Source organism: Musca domestica, unplaced genomic scaffold (assembly GCF_030504385.1).
Source record: "Musca domestica strain aabys unplaced genomic scaffold, Musca_domestica.polishedcontigs.V.1.1 18, whole genome shotgun sequence".
NCBI lineage: Eukaryota > Metazoa > Arthropoda > Insecta > Diptera > Muscidae > Musca > Musca domestica.
This window is the reverse complement of record NW_026712238.1, coordinates 14,154,639-14,169,858: the sequence shown is the minus strand read 5'-3', so window position 1 is coordinate 14,169,858 and position 15,220 is coordinate 14,154,639. Positions and strand designations below refer to the sequence as shown.

General features: G+C 35.3%; 1 protein-coding gene across 2 annotated transcripts in view; it reads left to right on the top strand.

The window, feature by feature from the left end:
* LOC131800394 (peptide transporter family 1-like) overlaps positions 1-15,220 on the top strand; it is a 44,962-nt gene that overhangs the window by 22,783 nt on the left and 6,959 nt on the right. For both annotated transcript variants that reach the window (XM_059120959.1, XM_059120960.1), the window contains exon 2: positions 12,993-13,071. In XM_059120959.1, coding sequence (XP_058976942.1) covers positions 12,993-13,071 — 79 coding nt within the window. The remainder of the gene's footprint in view (positions 1-12,992; positions 13,072-15,220) is intronic.

Genomic DNA, 15,220 nt, shown 5'->3' with positions numbered 1-15,220 from the left:
CACCTTCATATTTCGGCCTCAGACACAAAGAGTTACCTAAATATCAAATTTAAGGATTTTATCTCTGTTCCTTCAACCAGTACCATTACAATTATGGTACACATTTCCAAAACCATAGACACCAACAGTGAACTATAAATCTAATTTCAGAACTTATGTTCCATTCCTTCATCCAAAATCTCATTTTTAATACAAACTTACCACCCATAGGGACCTTAACATAAAATTTCGGCTCCATACGTTCACCCTAAAACAAGCTGTTCCAAATTTAGTACCATTTAGTACAGTAGCACACTTAGTACACATTTCCAAAACCACCTTCATACCCATTTTGATTCTCATACCAATTTTGAACTTTTTAGCACTATCCGTTCACATAATACCAAATGGTACCAATGTAGAAGTTTAGTACCATTTTAGAACTTTTCGTAACCTTAAAGTTCGAATTGCCAAAAACCCTTTAGTACATCTATGCTGCACCCTGACAGAAACCCTCAATCCAAATTTCCATCTCTATCCGTTTGGTTACAATTTTTTAGTACCTTTTAGTACTTTAAGTACACTTACAGTATCAATTACCAAAAACCGTTTAGGCATAAAAACCTCATCTTTCTCATGAAATTTGCAGAAACAATTTTGGTTCACTCATTCCAGAGAACATCAATTACCAACACAATGCAACATATATATCCAAATTGGAAATATATTTAAATTGGAAATTTAAGTGGGTTTATGTATTTTTTTCATATCCAACTTTTCTAGTATTTCCAAAAATTAATACAAAAATCTGAATATAGTATCTATATTGAAAATAGGGTTATATTTTTGAATAACTTATGTAGAGAAGAATTTGGTAACGCAATTTTAGAAATCGTTTTAAAAATGTAGTTCAAAACTTTATTTACGAAAACGCTCAGCGACTGATACTTCATTACCTTGTTAGACGTAGTAAATGACTTTTCTCCATCCATTACATAGAACATACACATAGAACTTCACAAAACTTGATGAGTTACAAATCGATGGCCAAAATTACTCTTACAAACGTAGGGTATCACATCACCGAATAACAGTTAATTTCACCTTATGCAATATCTCGTGTTTTACAAAATGTGAACAACAATTTTTTATGCAAAAATTATTTAATTTTTTTTTAATTTTACCTGAGGTAAACTGCACACTATTATTAAAATAAAAATCAACACCAACAAATAAACCCACAAACAAATACCAACATAAAACCATCACCTGTAGCATTAACATACCGACAGGCAGACACACGGACAGAAATACCATTGAATGTAGCCATTTTTTTTAACTTTAGCAAAATGCTTAACAACAAACATTCGATAAACCTCTTGTTCAGTTCAGCATGACGGTCTGTCAGTCAGTCATTAAGTGCTTTGAATTTTACAATGAAAGTGTAAATGACCCACTTAACAAAGAGAGAGACATATCAGGCGCAACAGAAATGCCGGCTTACTCGTTTTGCGCATTTCATTATTTGGGAGAGAGGAGGGACGGAACGGATGAATGATGGAAACAGTGTTGGTATCGATCCCGCCAACTTCAAATCATAATTTCCAAATGATAACTAATATTTAATGATGGCCTCCCTTAATGGTATTTTCCGTGATAACACCTACAAATTCCAACCACTCATATTTAAATCATTTACAAACAGAGAAATAATTAGCTAAGGTCAGTTATAATGACAATATAGCCAATGGGAGAAACATCATTTATTTTTTAAAAGTTGTTGTCGGAAAAGATTCATTATTAATTAGCTTTCCTGTCGACGTATGCCACGTGAAGAGTTTGCTCTAAATTGTCTTTAATATGACCATTATTTCATAACCTAAAGGTACATCCTATTTTTGAAGATCAATGATCTACTACATCCGGTATCCATTACTATCATACTTATGTAATTTTGGTTTTTGTAGCAGATATATGGTTGTTATGGAATGTGATGGAGTTGCTTTTGGGTGAGTAAATTCGGCTATTGTGGGAAAGTGTAATTTCAAATATTTCAAGGACACATTATATTTCAAACTTGTAGGAATTGTGAAAAAGTGATTTCTGAAAACCTTAAAAAAACATGGGCCTGATATTTGTTATTCACAGAGTATTCCATACGAGTTTAATTCGAAATAGTTAAATGCTAAACATTCTCCGGCAGCGGAAATTGTAACTCCATTAAATTATGTGTGAAAATAACTCTAACTGCAAACGGATTTGAGTATATGGATAAGATTGCGTCCAAATGAGCTTGAAATCCTTCGCTTTTTGGTATTGAAAATGGTTACATAAATGAGGGCGAATTTTGTATAGCCCCCTGTATATGTTTTAGCATTGTTCGAGTGGATGTCGAGGAATAGTGAAAAATTTACACCCAATTTACTCTCCACTCTTTACACCCTACACCACATACAGGGTGAGATAAAAAAACTGCAACAAAGTCAAACGCCATAATTTTTACATTTTTATACCCTACATTACAAGGTGGTCAGGATATTATGTCATTGTGCATTTGTTTGTAACAGGCAAAAGGAAACGAGATAGACCCATAGTTCATTTTGATGATCTGCATAGAATCACATTCTGAGTCGATTTATGCATGTCCGTCCGTCTGTCCGTCCGTCCGTCTGTCCATGTATTTTTGTGAAGAAAGTACAGTTCACATTTATAACCCGATCCAGATAAAATTTTGCACAAATCATTTGTTTGGCCCAAGGACGAACCCCATTGAAATTGGAGATAATCGGTAAAAATTAAGATATATCTCCCATATATATCTTCGTCCGATTTGCCTTTTATTGTGCACCAAACGTGTAATATCAGGCCGAATAGTATGGAATTTTGCACATACAACCAAATTAGGCCTGAAAATAAGTATGCCAAATTTGATCGAAATCGGTTCAGATATAGCTATAGCTCCCATATATATATTGTTCATCCGATTTGTTATTTTTGTCCTCCGCAGCCGTAATATGCACTCTGTAACAACAATATTTGGGGAAATATAGCAAATACAGTTCAGAAATACATTTGCTTAATTTTATCGAGGTCGGTTCGGATTAGGATATATCTCCCATATATAAATTCGTCCGATTTACCTTTTATTGTGCACCAAACGTCTAATATTTACCCAAATGAGATGAAATTTGACACTTACGACCGAATTGAGTCTAAAAGCTAGTATGTCAAATTTGGTGAAGATCGGTTCAGATGTAGCTATAGCCCCCATATATATTGCCCATCCGATTTGTTATATTTGTTACCCACAGCCATACCAAATTTGCACTCCGTAACAACGATATTCAGGGAAATATATGAAATACAGTTCAGTAATATCTTTGCCAAATTTTATCAATATCGGTTCAGATTTGGATATAGCTCCCATATATATCAAATGGGCAATAAAAGTCCGAATTTAAAAGATACAAATGCTTCAGCATATTTAGTCTTTTGAACTTTAAATTATAATAATAATCATAGCGCGAATTCTCCCATAAAAACTTTTAATTGTTATGTGGAGCTCTACTAAATTAGCAAAGTGGTGTAGGGTATCATAAAGTCGGCCCCGCCCGACTTTAAGACCTTCTTTACTGTTTTTTTAATTTTCTTGAATGAAAGCAAAAAATGTCGGAAATAGCATCAAATTTTAGAAAAAAAAAATAGATTTGTTCGAATTGGTCACCTTTGGCACGAATTATGGCCTTTAAACGGCCAATGAAACCGTCACACGTTGCCCGAATGTTGCTCTGCGGTATTTTGGCCCATTCCCGGCGAAGCGTTTGCTTGAGGTGATCGACACCTTGGTATTTTTTAGTGCCAACCTTGCTTTCCAAAATACTCCAGACACAATAGTCCAACGGATTGGTATCTGGAGATTTTGGTAGCCATTGTGCGCTGAAAATGAAGCGAGGAACCTCATTTTGTAACCATTCTTGGGTGACGCGTGCTTGGGTGCGCTGGTCCTGAGTCCTCCTGTATCCTCCAGAATATTTTCGCGATAATATTCGGCATTTATTATGATGCCACGGTCGAATTATACGAGCGGAGAGTGACCATCGGCTGTTATGGCGGCCCACACCATCACCATGGCCGGCGCTTGAGTTTTGGTGGCCAACTGAAGGCGTACATTTTCAGCTGACCTCTTTGGCAAGTAAACACGATAATTTTGTTCGTTTAAAACTGCTGGACAACGAATGTTTTCTCATCGGAGAAACCCGAATTCGGCAGATCAACACTTTCGGCCAAGCGAAGCAACTCTTTAGCCCTTTTGAGTCTATTTTTTCTTTCTGTTGCGGTGTAAGTTCTTGCACTTTTTGGAATTTCAATGGCTTTACCCCTAGCTCATTTTTCAATATTTGCTGAATGGAATATTGCGATATGTTCAGCTTACGAGCCATTTTTCTGTCACTGCGACGCGGGTTCCGATCAAGTCGCTTCTTTACTTTTCGAACTGTTTCCGCTGATGTTGCTGTTTTCTCCCGTCCACTTCCTTGACGTCGGGCTACGCTACCAGTATCTTGGTAACGAGCGGTGGTACGAGACACAAAAAATTTATTCACATTTAAATGCTGGAGTGCTGTAACGATAGCCACTTGTGGTTTTCCAGCCAAATATAAAGAAGTCACACCATCAGGCTTGAATTCCATCACGAATAATTTTTTTTCTGGAAAATTCTCACCAAAATGCGATTGTACGCTTGTAAACAATATAACTGGAATAATTTTGCTGTCATTGGAATAATTTTAACAGCTGTCGGACGAGTGGCTTAGAAATGACAGCAGTCTGAAGTTTGTTTGAAGTTTTTTCATCTCACCCTGTATTCGTTGAGGTCGCAATTATTGTCCGATCCTTACGAAATTTTGTATGGGGGTAGGGTTAGGATCAGAATTAAAGCCTATACATTTAGGGGTTCACATGAACCAAAAAATTAAAATGTTCCTGATTTTGCAGTAGCTATACAGGTCATAATTGAATACCCATCGACGCCGATGATGTATGAGAAGAGAGTTAAAGACAGGGAAGGAGTCTAGCATGGTGGATTACCATGGTTACAAAATGAGGTTTAGCTTAAAAATGGACCACAGCTTTCGTGTGGAATTGTTTTGAACACCAAACACCACGACGTAATGCGTAAATATTGGACAAATGCCACCGGTCAAAAAGCTGGGCAGGGCTCAATAGCGTAATTTTCAAAAATGAATATTGACATAAGGAGGCTTCCAACATATTATAGTGTTGTAGGGTATCACATATTCGGCTCCACACACCCATAGCCTTTGCTTAAATTTTCTAGAAATGTGAAAACTCCAGATTTACCCAATATGAGCCCCAGTGCATTTTTGAAAAATTTTGGCAGATAGAATTGTGGCCAATAGTTAGGAGATACTGTTACACTTAAACCAGATGTAGTGCATTTTCAATGCCAAACATAACTTGTTTCCAAATCTCAAATCTCCATACCAAATTATGTGACCTGAATGTCGGAATATCGGCAGACATAGCTAATTCTTACTTTAATTTTATGTTGATCAAAAATCGGTATACTTTATGGGGTCTTAGAGAGATTATTTGTCGAAAAACATCTGAAATTCCCCTTTATTTTTAAAGACGTTTACTTTACCGAAAAATAGGAATTCTCACCATTTTATTTTTTTTTTATCTGAGATCTTTCAACTCATTGTGATTTTGTTTATTAACCGGTAGTCCCGATAATATTGATATTTTGGAATGTCGAATGAAAAATAAAATTCCTCGGTCTTTATCGCATATGTGCAAAATGAAAGAGGGTGGGAGTCAACAGACTCCGATTTATTGCCCCAAAGTCAGTTCGATGCTTCCAATGACGCAAAAACGTAGTTTCACAGATGGTCTACTTCCAAATAACTCAATGCATTCGATAACAAGTAAGCAAAGGCTATAATCGTGCGGGACCGATCATGTAATATCCTACAACAATACAATATGTTAGAAGCGTCTTTATATCCAAATCAATTTTGGAAGATTTCGCTTTTGAAATTATGTCATAGAGCACTGACCAGATATTACCACTAGCATTTTGACCAGTGACATTTGTCCAATATTTACGGACTCCGTCGTGCTGTTAGTTGTTGGGGTCCATTTTACAGCTAAATATAATCCAATGGTCATCCAAAATGCTAGATTTCTTCCCTGGCCTTTAATTGTGTGATCAGGAAAATTTTTCTTTTTTTTGTTTCATTGGAACCCCTAAATATTATGCGATCATCTGCAAAAGCAATAGGCTTCTATTCCGGCCCTAGCCCCACCTCCTCTCTAAATTTCTTGATGATCGGGCCATAATTGCGACCTGTAGAGTGGTTACAAATTAACATGGACAGACGGACGGACGGACATACATAGCTAGATCGACTCAGCTCGGCGGGATAGGAAGATCCATACTTTCCTATGTGGGAAACCAATATTTCGAGGTGTTTGGCCAATCAAACTTATAATACCCCCAACACATGGTGTTGTAGGGTATAAATACACACTATCTACATTAAAATCCGAGTAATGGATACAGAACACATTTCATATAATTCACAGCATGACCAACTTGATTTTGACACCTAATTATTTAGGAAATTGTCCCTGACCAAGTTATAACCCACATTTGGGCAATAGTGTATTAATGCCACAACAGGTGACAAAATAAATTATTTAAGAATAAAAAATATTTATTTACCATTTTTAAATATACTACTTAAGCACAAAGCTATGTATATAAATTAAAAAAATATATTCATCCAAAAATGGCCTACGGCACGATCACCCACACACAACACAAAATGCCTTTATCAATTACACGACTAATTAATCATTCATTCAAATATTCAATTAAAGATGACATTGAGGTAAATCATGCTAATCCCATTAACGTTTGTCAATCGATTCCCTTTAATTAAGGAATGCATTGTGTGCCGTTTTTTCTGTTTACAAACATTTTTTGAAGTTCAATACCATGCCCAAAATGCTTTTGCAAAGTACCCAAAACTGAAGTTCATAATCAAGTAACACTTACGTGTGCTCCATAATGCATTCGAAATTACTTCTAATACCATTAGACGTCACAACATGTGTTAGTTGTTCATGACATTCAAGTTAATCAATTGAAGTTGTTGTTTTTTTTTGGCTATGAATTTGTCACCTATTTTTGTATTCAAAACACAAAATTCCAAACATAAACCTTACTGTCGCATATATACATTTTCAGACAAGCTATATGTATGCGATTAATTGATAAATGGTGTTAGCAATATTATTTTTTTAATGAATAGCAGAAACCGAATGCAGGTTTCTGGCTAAAATTGTGGGGGAATTCGTTCGATATTCTATAACTGATAAGACTGTAAATCGCTTTAAGCCAAATTCAAGTTTTTTGACCTTGACTAGTTTTGCATTTTTAATTATTTATGTTTTGCCGTCGTCACAGACAGACACATTTTGATAATTATGCAAACACATGATTTGGCGAATTTGAATATTATAAATATGTAGATGTGCAAATATAAATATTATTGTTTCAGACACATCTATTTTGAACTAGTTATATATAATAATTATTACTTTCTTTAATTTGGTATATATTATCAGGATATGTTGTGTACTTTTTAGAAGGATCAAATTGAATGATATTGAGTGATGGAAAATATCATTTTTTCAGGTATTCGGAAAAGTTAAACTGCTAAAGTTTAAGAAATCAGACAGATTGACAAATTATTTTACCCTCTGAGAATCTAAAATTGGAAATGGTTAAAAAACATGATTTGATATGGAAAATATACAATTGGTATCTTGAATCTCTATAAAGGTCGTAGAACGTGGATTACAAAAAATTGATTCTTTTTAAGGTGGATTTTTTAAAAGATTTTTTTGAGCCTCCTTAAAGGTAATAGAATGTGGACTTTTTAAAAGCTTTTAAAATCATAGAAGTAGATTTTTTTTGAAGCATATCTTGACCTGCCTAATGGAACTAGAATTTTAATAACACCAAGTACCAAAAATTGCCCAACATTAAATAGAACAAATAAAAAAGATGTGTAAAGATGTAAATTCGGCCGGGCCGAACTTTGAATACCCTCCGTCATTTGGAACAAATTTGGCAAATTTTCAAAAAATAAAATCCGTTAAAAGTTCTGTTAAAATCTTAAAAATACCAAATGTAGCCGTTATATTCGGGTCTAAACGACGACGTGGACCTTCATAGGCAACTTTTGTCATAAGCCTTACAATATTCAAATGCGAAACTTGAAAAAAAAATCGGTGAATAATGTTGCTAAAATCATCAACATAGGGAGGTACTATTATATTGGGGCTATACCAAAATGTGGACATGCACAGACAATTTTCTGCCTTGGAAACACTTCAGGTGAATAATGTCGCTAAAATCATCAAAATACGAAATATAGAGTAGTACCGTTATATGGGGGCTATACGAAGACGTGGACATGCACAAACAATTGTTCGTCTTAGGCTGTAGCATCCGTTACGAATTTCAAATACCAAATTTGAAACAATTCCGGTGAATAATGTCGCCAAAATCATGAAAATACCGAATATCGGGAGGTACCGTTATATGGAGCTATACCAAAATCTGGACCTACATGGCCCATTTTCAATATCAAAAGTCCTCAAGACATAATATACATTTGAGTAAAATTCTATCAATCTACTTTAATTCGTTCTGAAGCTAGAGGGATTTCCACAGACGGATAGACGGACGGACATCGCTAAATCGACATAGAATTTTATGCTGATCAAGAATATACATACTTTGTGGAGTCTAAAATGTATATTTCGAGGAGTTACAAACGGAATAACAAACTTAATATACCCTCCATACTATGGTGGAGGGTATAAAACTACTTGAAAAATACTTGTCTTTCCCTCATAAAGGGCCTATACCAAAAACGGGCAGACATGACTCATTTTTAACCCATGTTTCTTGAAGTATTTCAAAGTTATCTATAAATGTTCAAAGCTCTTAATTAAATACTGCGAAATATATCTCAACTTATTGGGGTCCCTTGTGTATGACCAAGGCAATAGGGGTCCAAAGGACCCGAAACTATTTGGGATTTTGGGATCTACAAGCCGAATACTATCCACTTTTAGTTTTCCAGGTGGACAGTGATATTACAAAAACATTTTAAGCAAATTGGAGGAAAGTGAAAAAAGTTTAAAAAATACAACAATGTATTATATTTAAACAAGTAAGCAAAGGCTAAAGTAGTGCGGGGCCGACCATGTGATACCCTACAATACTACAACATGTTAGAAGCCCTCTTATGTCCTAATCCATTTTGGAAGATTTCGCTTTCGAAACTATGTCACTGAGCACTACGCAGATAGTTGTTAGTTGTTGTGCAAAAATGCTAGAATTCTTCCCTGTCCTTATCGCTCTTCCCAGTCATGTCCAATTGTGTATCAGGATTTTTTTTCTGCTTTTAGTTCATTTGAACCACCTCCAAAAGCAAGAGGCCCCCCTGATTGTCCAAATTTAGACTGATCTATATGATTTTCTTGTCTACGATATTTGGCTACCGTCGGATATCGCCTGTAAGTAATGCTGGTATTTTTTACACAAATTAGCGGTCCATTCAGTCCTAAACTCTAACTTCATGTGAGATTTTGTATCCTTTAGTTTCTATTTGTATTATAACGGCTGCAAAATCAGGAACATTTTTTGTTGGTCAATTTCAACCCCTAAATATATTGCGGACATCTTTGAAAACAATAGGCCTGACCATTCTGAGCCTAACCCTGCCCTTTTCGTGAGGATCAGACGATAATTGCAATACGTATACAATATCCCCAACCTGTGTTGTAAGGTGAAAAAATATTACAAAATATACACTTTAATATTATAAGTCAAACTGAAAAAATCGCATGCGATAAAATTATGAAAAAATAAAAATATGACACAAAATACTAAAAAATCTATATTAACATGCATTTTTTTATGCGTTTTTTTAGATTTCATCCTTTTATGCCATTAGGGCATTCTGGATTGACAACATTTGTCAAAATCGGTTCAGCCATTCTTAAGATATAAGCATTTTAGCTAACATCCCCTTCCTTTGTATATATACATTGTATATATTTCGCTATATATAACCGATATATTTACTATCGGCATCTACGTAACGGTCAGAATTGACATGTTCGTCTATTCGTGATTTCGCCGGGACTAAAAATATTCGCGGTTTAATGCAAAATTTGACTTTTATTTAACACAAATGTTATGGCTTATTTCACCCACTAAATATTAACCGATGACCATCAAAATTGGAAGGCTTCTGCCCAGCCCTAAACTCTAGCCCCATGCTAACTTCCGCTTTGATTGGTATATAATTGCGACCTGTAGAGCAACTGCAAAATCAGGATTTTTTCAGTTTTTGGTCCATTTCGACCCCTAAATATTATGCGATCATCTCCAAAAGAAATAGGGTTCTATTCTGACCCTAGCCCCACCTCCATTTAAAATTTCGAGAAGATCGGGCCATAATTGCGACCTGTAGATTGATTACAAATTAACATGGACAGACGGACAGACGGACGGACGGACATACATAGCTAGATCGACTCAGCTCGGCGAGATAGGAAGATCCATATATACTTTCCTATGTGGGAAATCAATATTTCGAGGTGTTACATATTTGTTGGCCCAATCAAACTTATAATACCCCAACACATAGTGTTGTAGGGTATAAAAACCAGTAAAGAAAAGTCAAAGTTGGGCTGGGCCGACGTTATGATACCCTATACAGTTTGAAATAACAAAACTGCAACAAAGTCAAACGCCATAATTTTTACATTTTTTTTTTTTTAATTTTATTGAATGAAATCAAAATATTTTGGAAATAGCATAGAATTTTTGTTTTGCCTATAGATGTATACCCTCAGCCCATATTATGAACTTTTGTGGGGGTAGAACTAGAAAAAATGGGCCACATATCCCTTATTTTTATTGAATCTATGGCTGATATAAATATAGATATACTCGAAGTTTGAGAAAATTGGCTGACCTGCTTCGAATTTAATGGGACATATATTAATTAAAAATGTTGTCCTCTTGTAGCGGAGGTGTTCGCAACAGATATTGTGTTGGTAAAAATGTTTGTGTCAACCAAGTTTGAAAAGACTCGGGAGTTCATTTTGCATTTTATGAGTGTGAATGGTATGCAAAATTTTGACCTGTTGTGGGGAGATAGCAGAAGGAGTGGTTTATATACAATATAGGAAGAGATATTGGGATATTCAAAATTTGAACACAATCGGATTCTTTTTTCACCTTTTAGAAACGTTGCGATTATTCATAGTGTTGATCCATTGTGAGATACGAGAAGGAGTAGCCCGATCTGCCCATTTTCATACTAGTCCTAGGGTTGTTAGAAATATTGGGAAATGCGACATTTGAAGGCTTCGGACACTTCGTGAAGGAGGTACGAGAAGGAGTCTTCCGATATATACCATCTTCATACCAGACTTAGGGTTCTTAGAAATATTGCGATATGCGAAATTTGAAGGCAATCGGATTCTTCTTTCATATTTTAGAAATGTTGCGTCTATTGACCCTTCGTGAGGGAGGTGCAAGAAGGAGTATACCGATATTGTCCCTTATAGCACCTCACCTATCACTGATTTTCCAAGTTTCAAGAAGGCGAATGATTTTTTTTTTTTTTTGAGAATTCTGACCTTTTGTACGAGATGTTCCAGAAAGAGTGGTCTAATTTTGCCCTATACGAACTCGATCCATGTTTGACAATAATATTACAATGTACCGAGTTTGGTCCGAATCGGATACTCCCTTTGAGAGTTATCGTGGGCACCAGCCAGCCAGCCAGATAGACAGACGGACGGACACCCCTTGATTGACTCCAAGTGTCCTGACACGGATTTGGTCCTAGGTTCTAAATTCGTTATTTCTGTGCGGCACACTTTGGCCGTATCAAATGATATATGCCCTCATATAGCTAAGGGTATAAAAACAATATGTCAGTTTTTGGACAGCTGGGAATATTGGTTTCTGTAAGGTGTTATCGCTACCCGGTCTCAGCCAGGTCGCCAAAAAACATTTAAAATTTATAGCAAAGCATTATAATCATCTTCTATCCATACCCGCCATCTGAAGACTCGCACAATAGTAGTCTTACAACGTACTTAGGAACTAAGAAAGGAATATTTTCAGAGGTACTTTTTCAAACAGATTCATTCTAAGAAATCATCTGTTGATACAATATTTCTTAGAATTTCGTCTAAACATTTGATTTTAATGTAATTATTAAGATACGCAATTACTTTTGATTATCATCAAAGCTGTTCGAACAATGTAACAAAGACTATTAAAAGGCCATTCAGATTTTCCGACGAATAAGCTATTATTTTATTAAATTCAATTTTCATAGAAATACTTTTGCTTTTTTTCAAAACCTGCAACCATTCAATCAACCGTTGGTATTTTGCGACAAACTCTCACTCGTTGTATTTCTGTGTCACATTTGGTAAGATTTGATTGATACTTGTTTTGTGGCAGTTGATTGCCGTTGTTGTTGTTGCTGTTGCTATTATTGTTTGGGAGTTATGTTGCCAAGTTATGTTTCGGTCTGTTTTGTTCAACGGCTCCCAGCACCAAACCAAACATAAGAGAATAATTATCTCAGTATTCAATTAAGTCATGCTGGAGATAAAAAACCACAACTGCAAAGATAGTCAACAAATCTACTCGACTGGCTGGCTGGCTGTTTTAACTGAAAAGCCTTACATTGTTTTGAGGAAAAGATATTTCTTTTTTTTTTGTTCAATTGTATTGCATTGTCAGAATGACATTTTTTTTTTTGTAAACTCACTTACTTGCATTTTACTTCTTTTTGATGGAACGTGATGGAATGTGTTCGGAAAACAAACAAATAAAATTAATTTGTTGTCTTTTTTTTTTCTTCTTTTCTTTGCAGCCGGTGAAATATCCCAAGTCGGTGGGTTTTATTATCAGCAATGAGTTCTGTGAACGTTTCAATTATTATGGCATGCGAAGTAAGTATCAAGTGTTGTTGTTGTTGTTTGTTATTAATTTCCGCGTTTGTTTCAGTAATGTAACTTCAAAATGTGGTTAGAATTTTAACAATTTAGCCAAGACTTATAAACAATCGAGAAAAACACTTAATTTCAATAGCAGACCAATAAGATTAAAAATTACTACGACAATCTGCGTTGAAAGTTACCAATTGTTTTCAAACTTCGTATATCTCAATATTTTTACCAATCACACATTTAAAAGAAATATGGGATATGTCTGCCCACTCTTACTGGTACTTCCCTTAAAATAGTACAACATTTTCCTAAAGAAAATAACTCACATATCTCATGTAACCACGTCGAAATATTTTTAACAGACTTAGGACAGGTGCTAAAAGGGACAATAATAACCCACTCATTTAGTTCCTATTGCACAATGAGTCAACATTTTGAATAATCTTTAAGCAAGTCAGAATAAATTGTCCATACAGATACATTCTAACTTGTTCAGATGTACAGGGTGAGATTAAAAAAAAAAACGGCAACAAAGTCAAACGCCATACTTTTTACATTTTTTTAAATTTTATTGAATCAAAGCAAACAATGTCCGAAATAGCATCAAATTTTAGAATAAGTTTAGATTTGTTTGAATTGGTCACCTTTAGCACCAATTATGGCTGGCCTTCAAACGGCCAATGAAACCGTCACACCCTGCCCGAATGTTGCTCTGCGGTATTTTGGCTCATTCCCGGCGAAGCGCTTGCTTGAGGTGATTGACACTTTGGTATTTTTTAGTGCCAACCTTGCTTTCCAAAATACTCCAGACACAGTAGTCCAACGGATTGGTATCCGGAGATTTTGGTGGCCATTGTGCGCTGGATATGAAGCCAGGAACCTCATTTTGTAACCATGCTGAGTGCGATGATGCTGAGTCTTGTTGGAATGTCCAAGGTCTGCGGCCAAAATGATTGCGTGCCCAAGCCTTTAATACACCCTCCAGAATACTGCGAAAATATGCAAATTTTTCACAAATTTCTCAATATTCGAATATCTCAATATTTTTACCAATCATGCATTTGAAAGAAAAGTGGAATATGTCGGTCTACTATTACTGGCATCTCCCTCACATAAATACAAGACTTTCCAAAAAAATATACACACATCTCATATAACCTGGTACGTCAAAATAATTTTATCAGACTTAGGTCTGGTGTGAAAATGGGCAATATTGTCACACTACTATAGCACCTTTCCCACATAGGGTCAACATTTTGAATAATCATGAAGCAAGTCAAAATATATACGAATATATTATATAGGCTGAGAGAGTACATCTGTTCAGATCTAATTCAAAATATTTAAGTTATAACTCCTAAAATTTCATTTATTATTCGATAATTCCATTTGTAATTCAAAACATTTCGATTGAAATTGGATTTATTTGAATTACAATACGAGAAAAAAGTTTTTTTTTTTTGTTTTGAATTTCGAATGGAATAATTCGAAGTATGAATGGAATAATACGAATTTTAAAAAGAAAAATCGAATTACTTTGCAGTTTCTCTGATGGAGATGTTCGTAATCGGTACAACCGCCAGACTATCCCCGAGAGAGTTCATGTAAAATCAGTCGACTACATATCCTTGATCAACCAGACTTTGTCAGAAGCGAGATCCTCACCTCAGACCACGTTTTACCACAAGGCATACTTTTTGAAAATTCTTTCAGGAGTTAAAATTGGGTCTGAACTTAGACCAAATTCGAAGATGGGCTACATCGTATATAGTACCAATAAAACGCCCCCACACCCCACATTCCAAGACGATTTTCTGCACATTTTTAGCGAATATATCTGGAATTTGATATTTAAGTTCTATTATGTGTGCCTAACCATTTAAACAGTTATTATTGGTCCACATTGTGATATATCTCCCATATAACGGTACCACCCAATATCCGGTATGTTTTCTGATGGTTTTCCCCAATTTGTCTAAAATTTTGTATTTGAGGTTTATAATGGGTGTCTAACTGCCTTACAAAAAATAGTAGATATAGGTTCTCATATTTACTTCGTATATATCATGGTGGAGGATTTCAAAACGTATGATTACTTGTTGCAATTTAGTAACAGATCAAGCTGCCCCTCCCAATGATTTTTGGGGTCCCA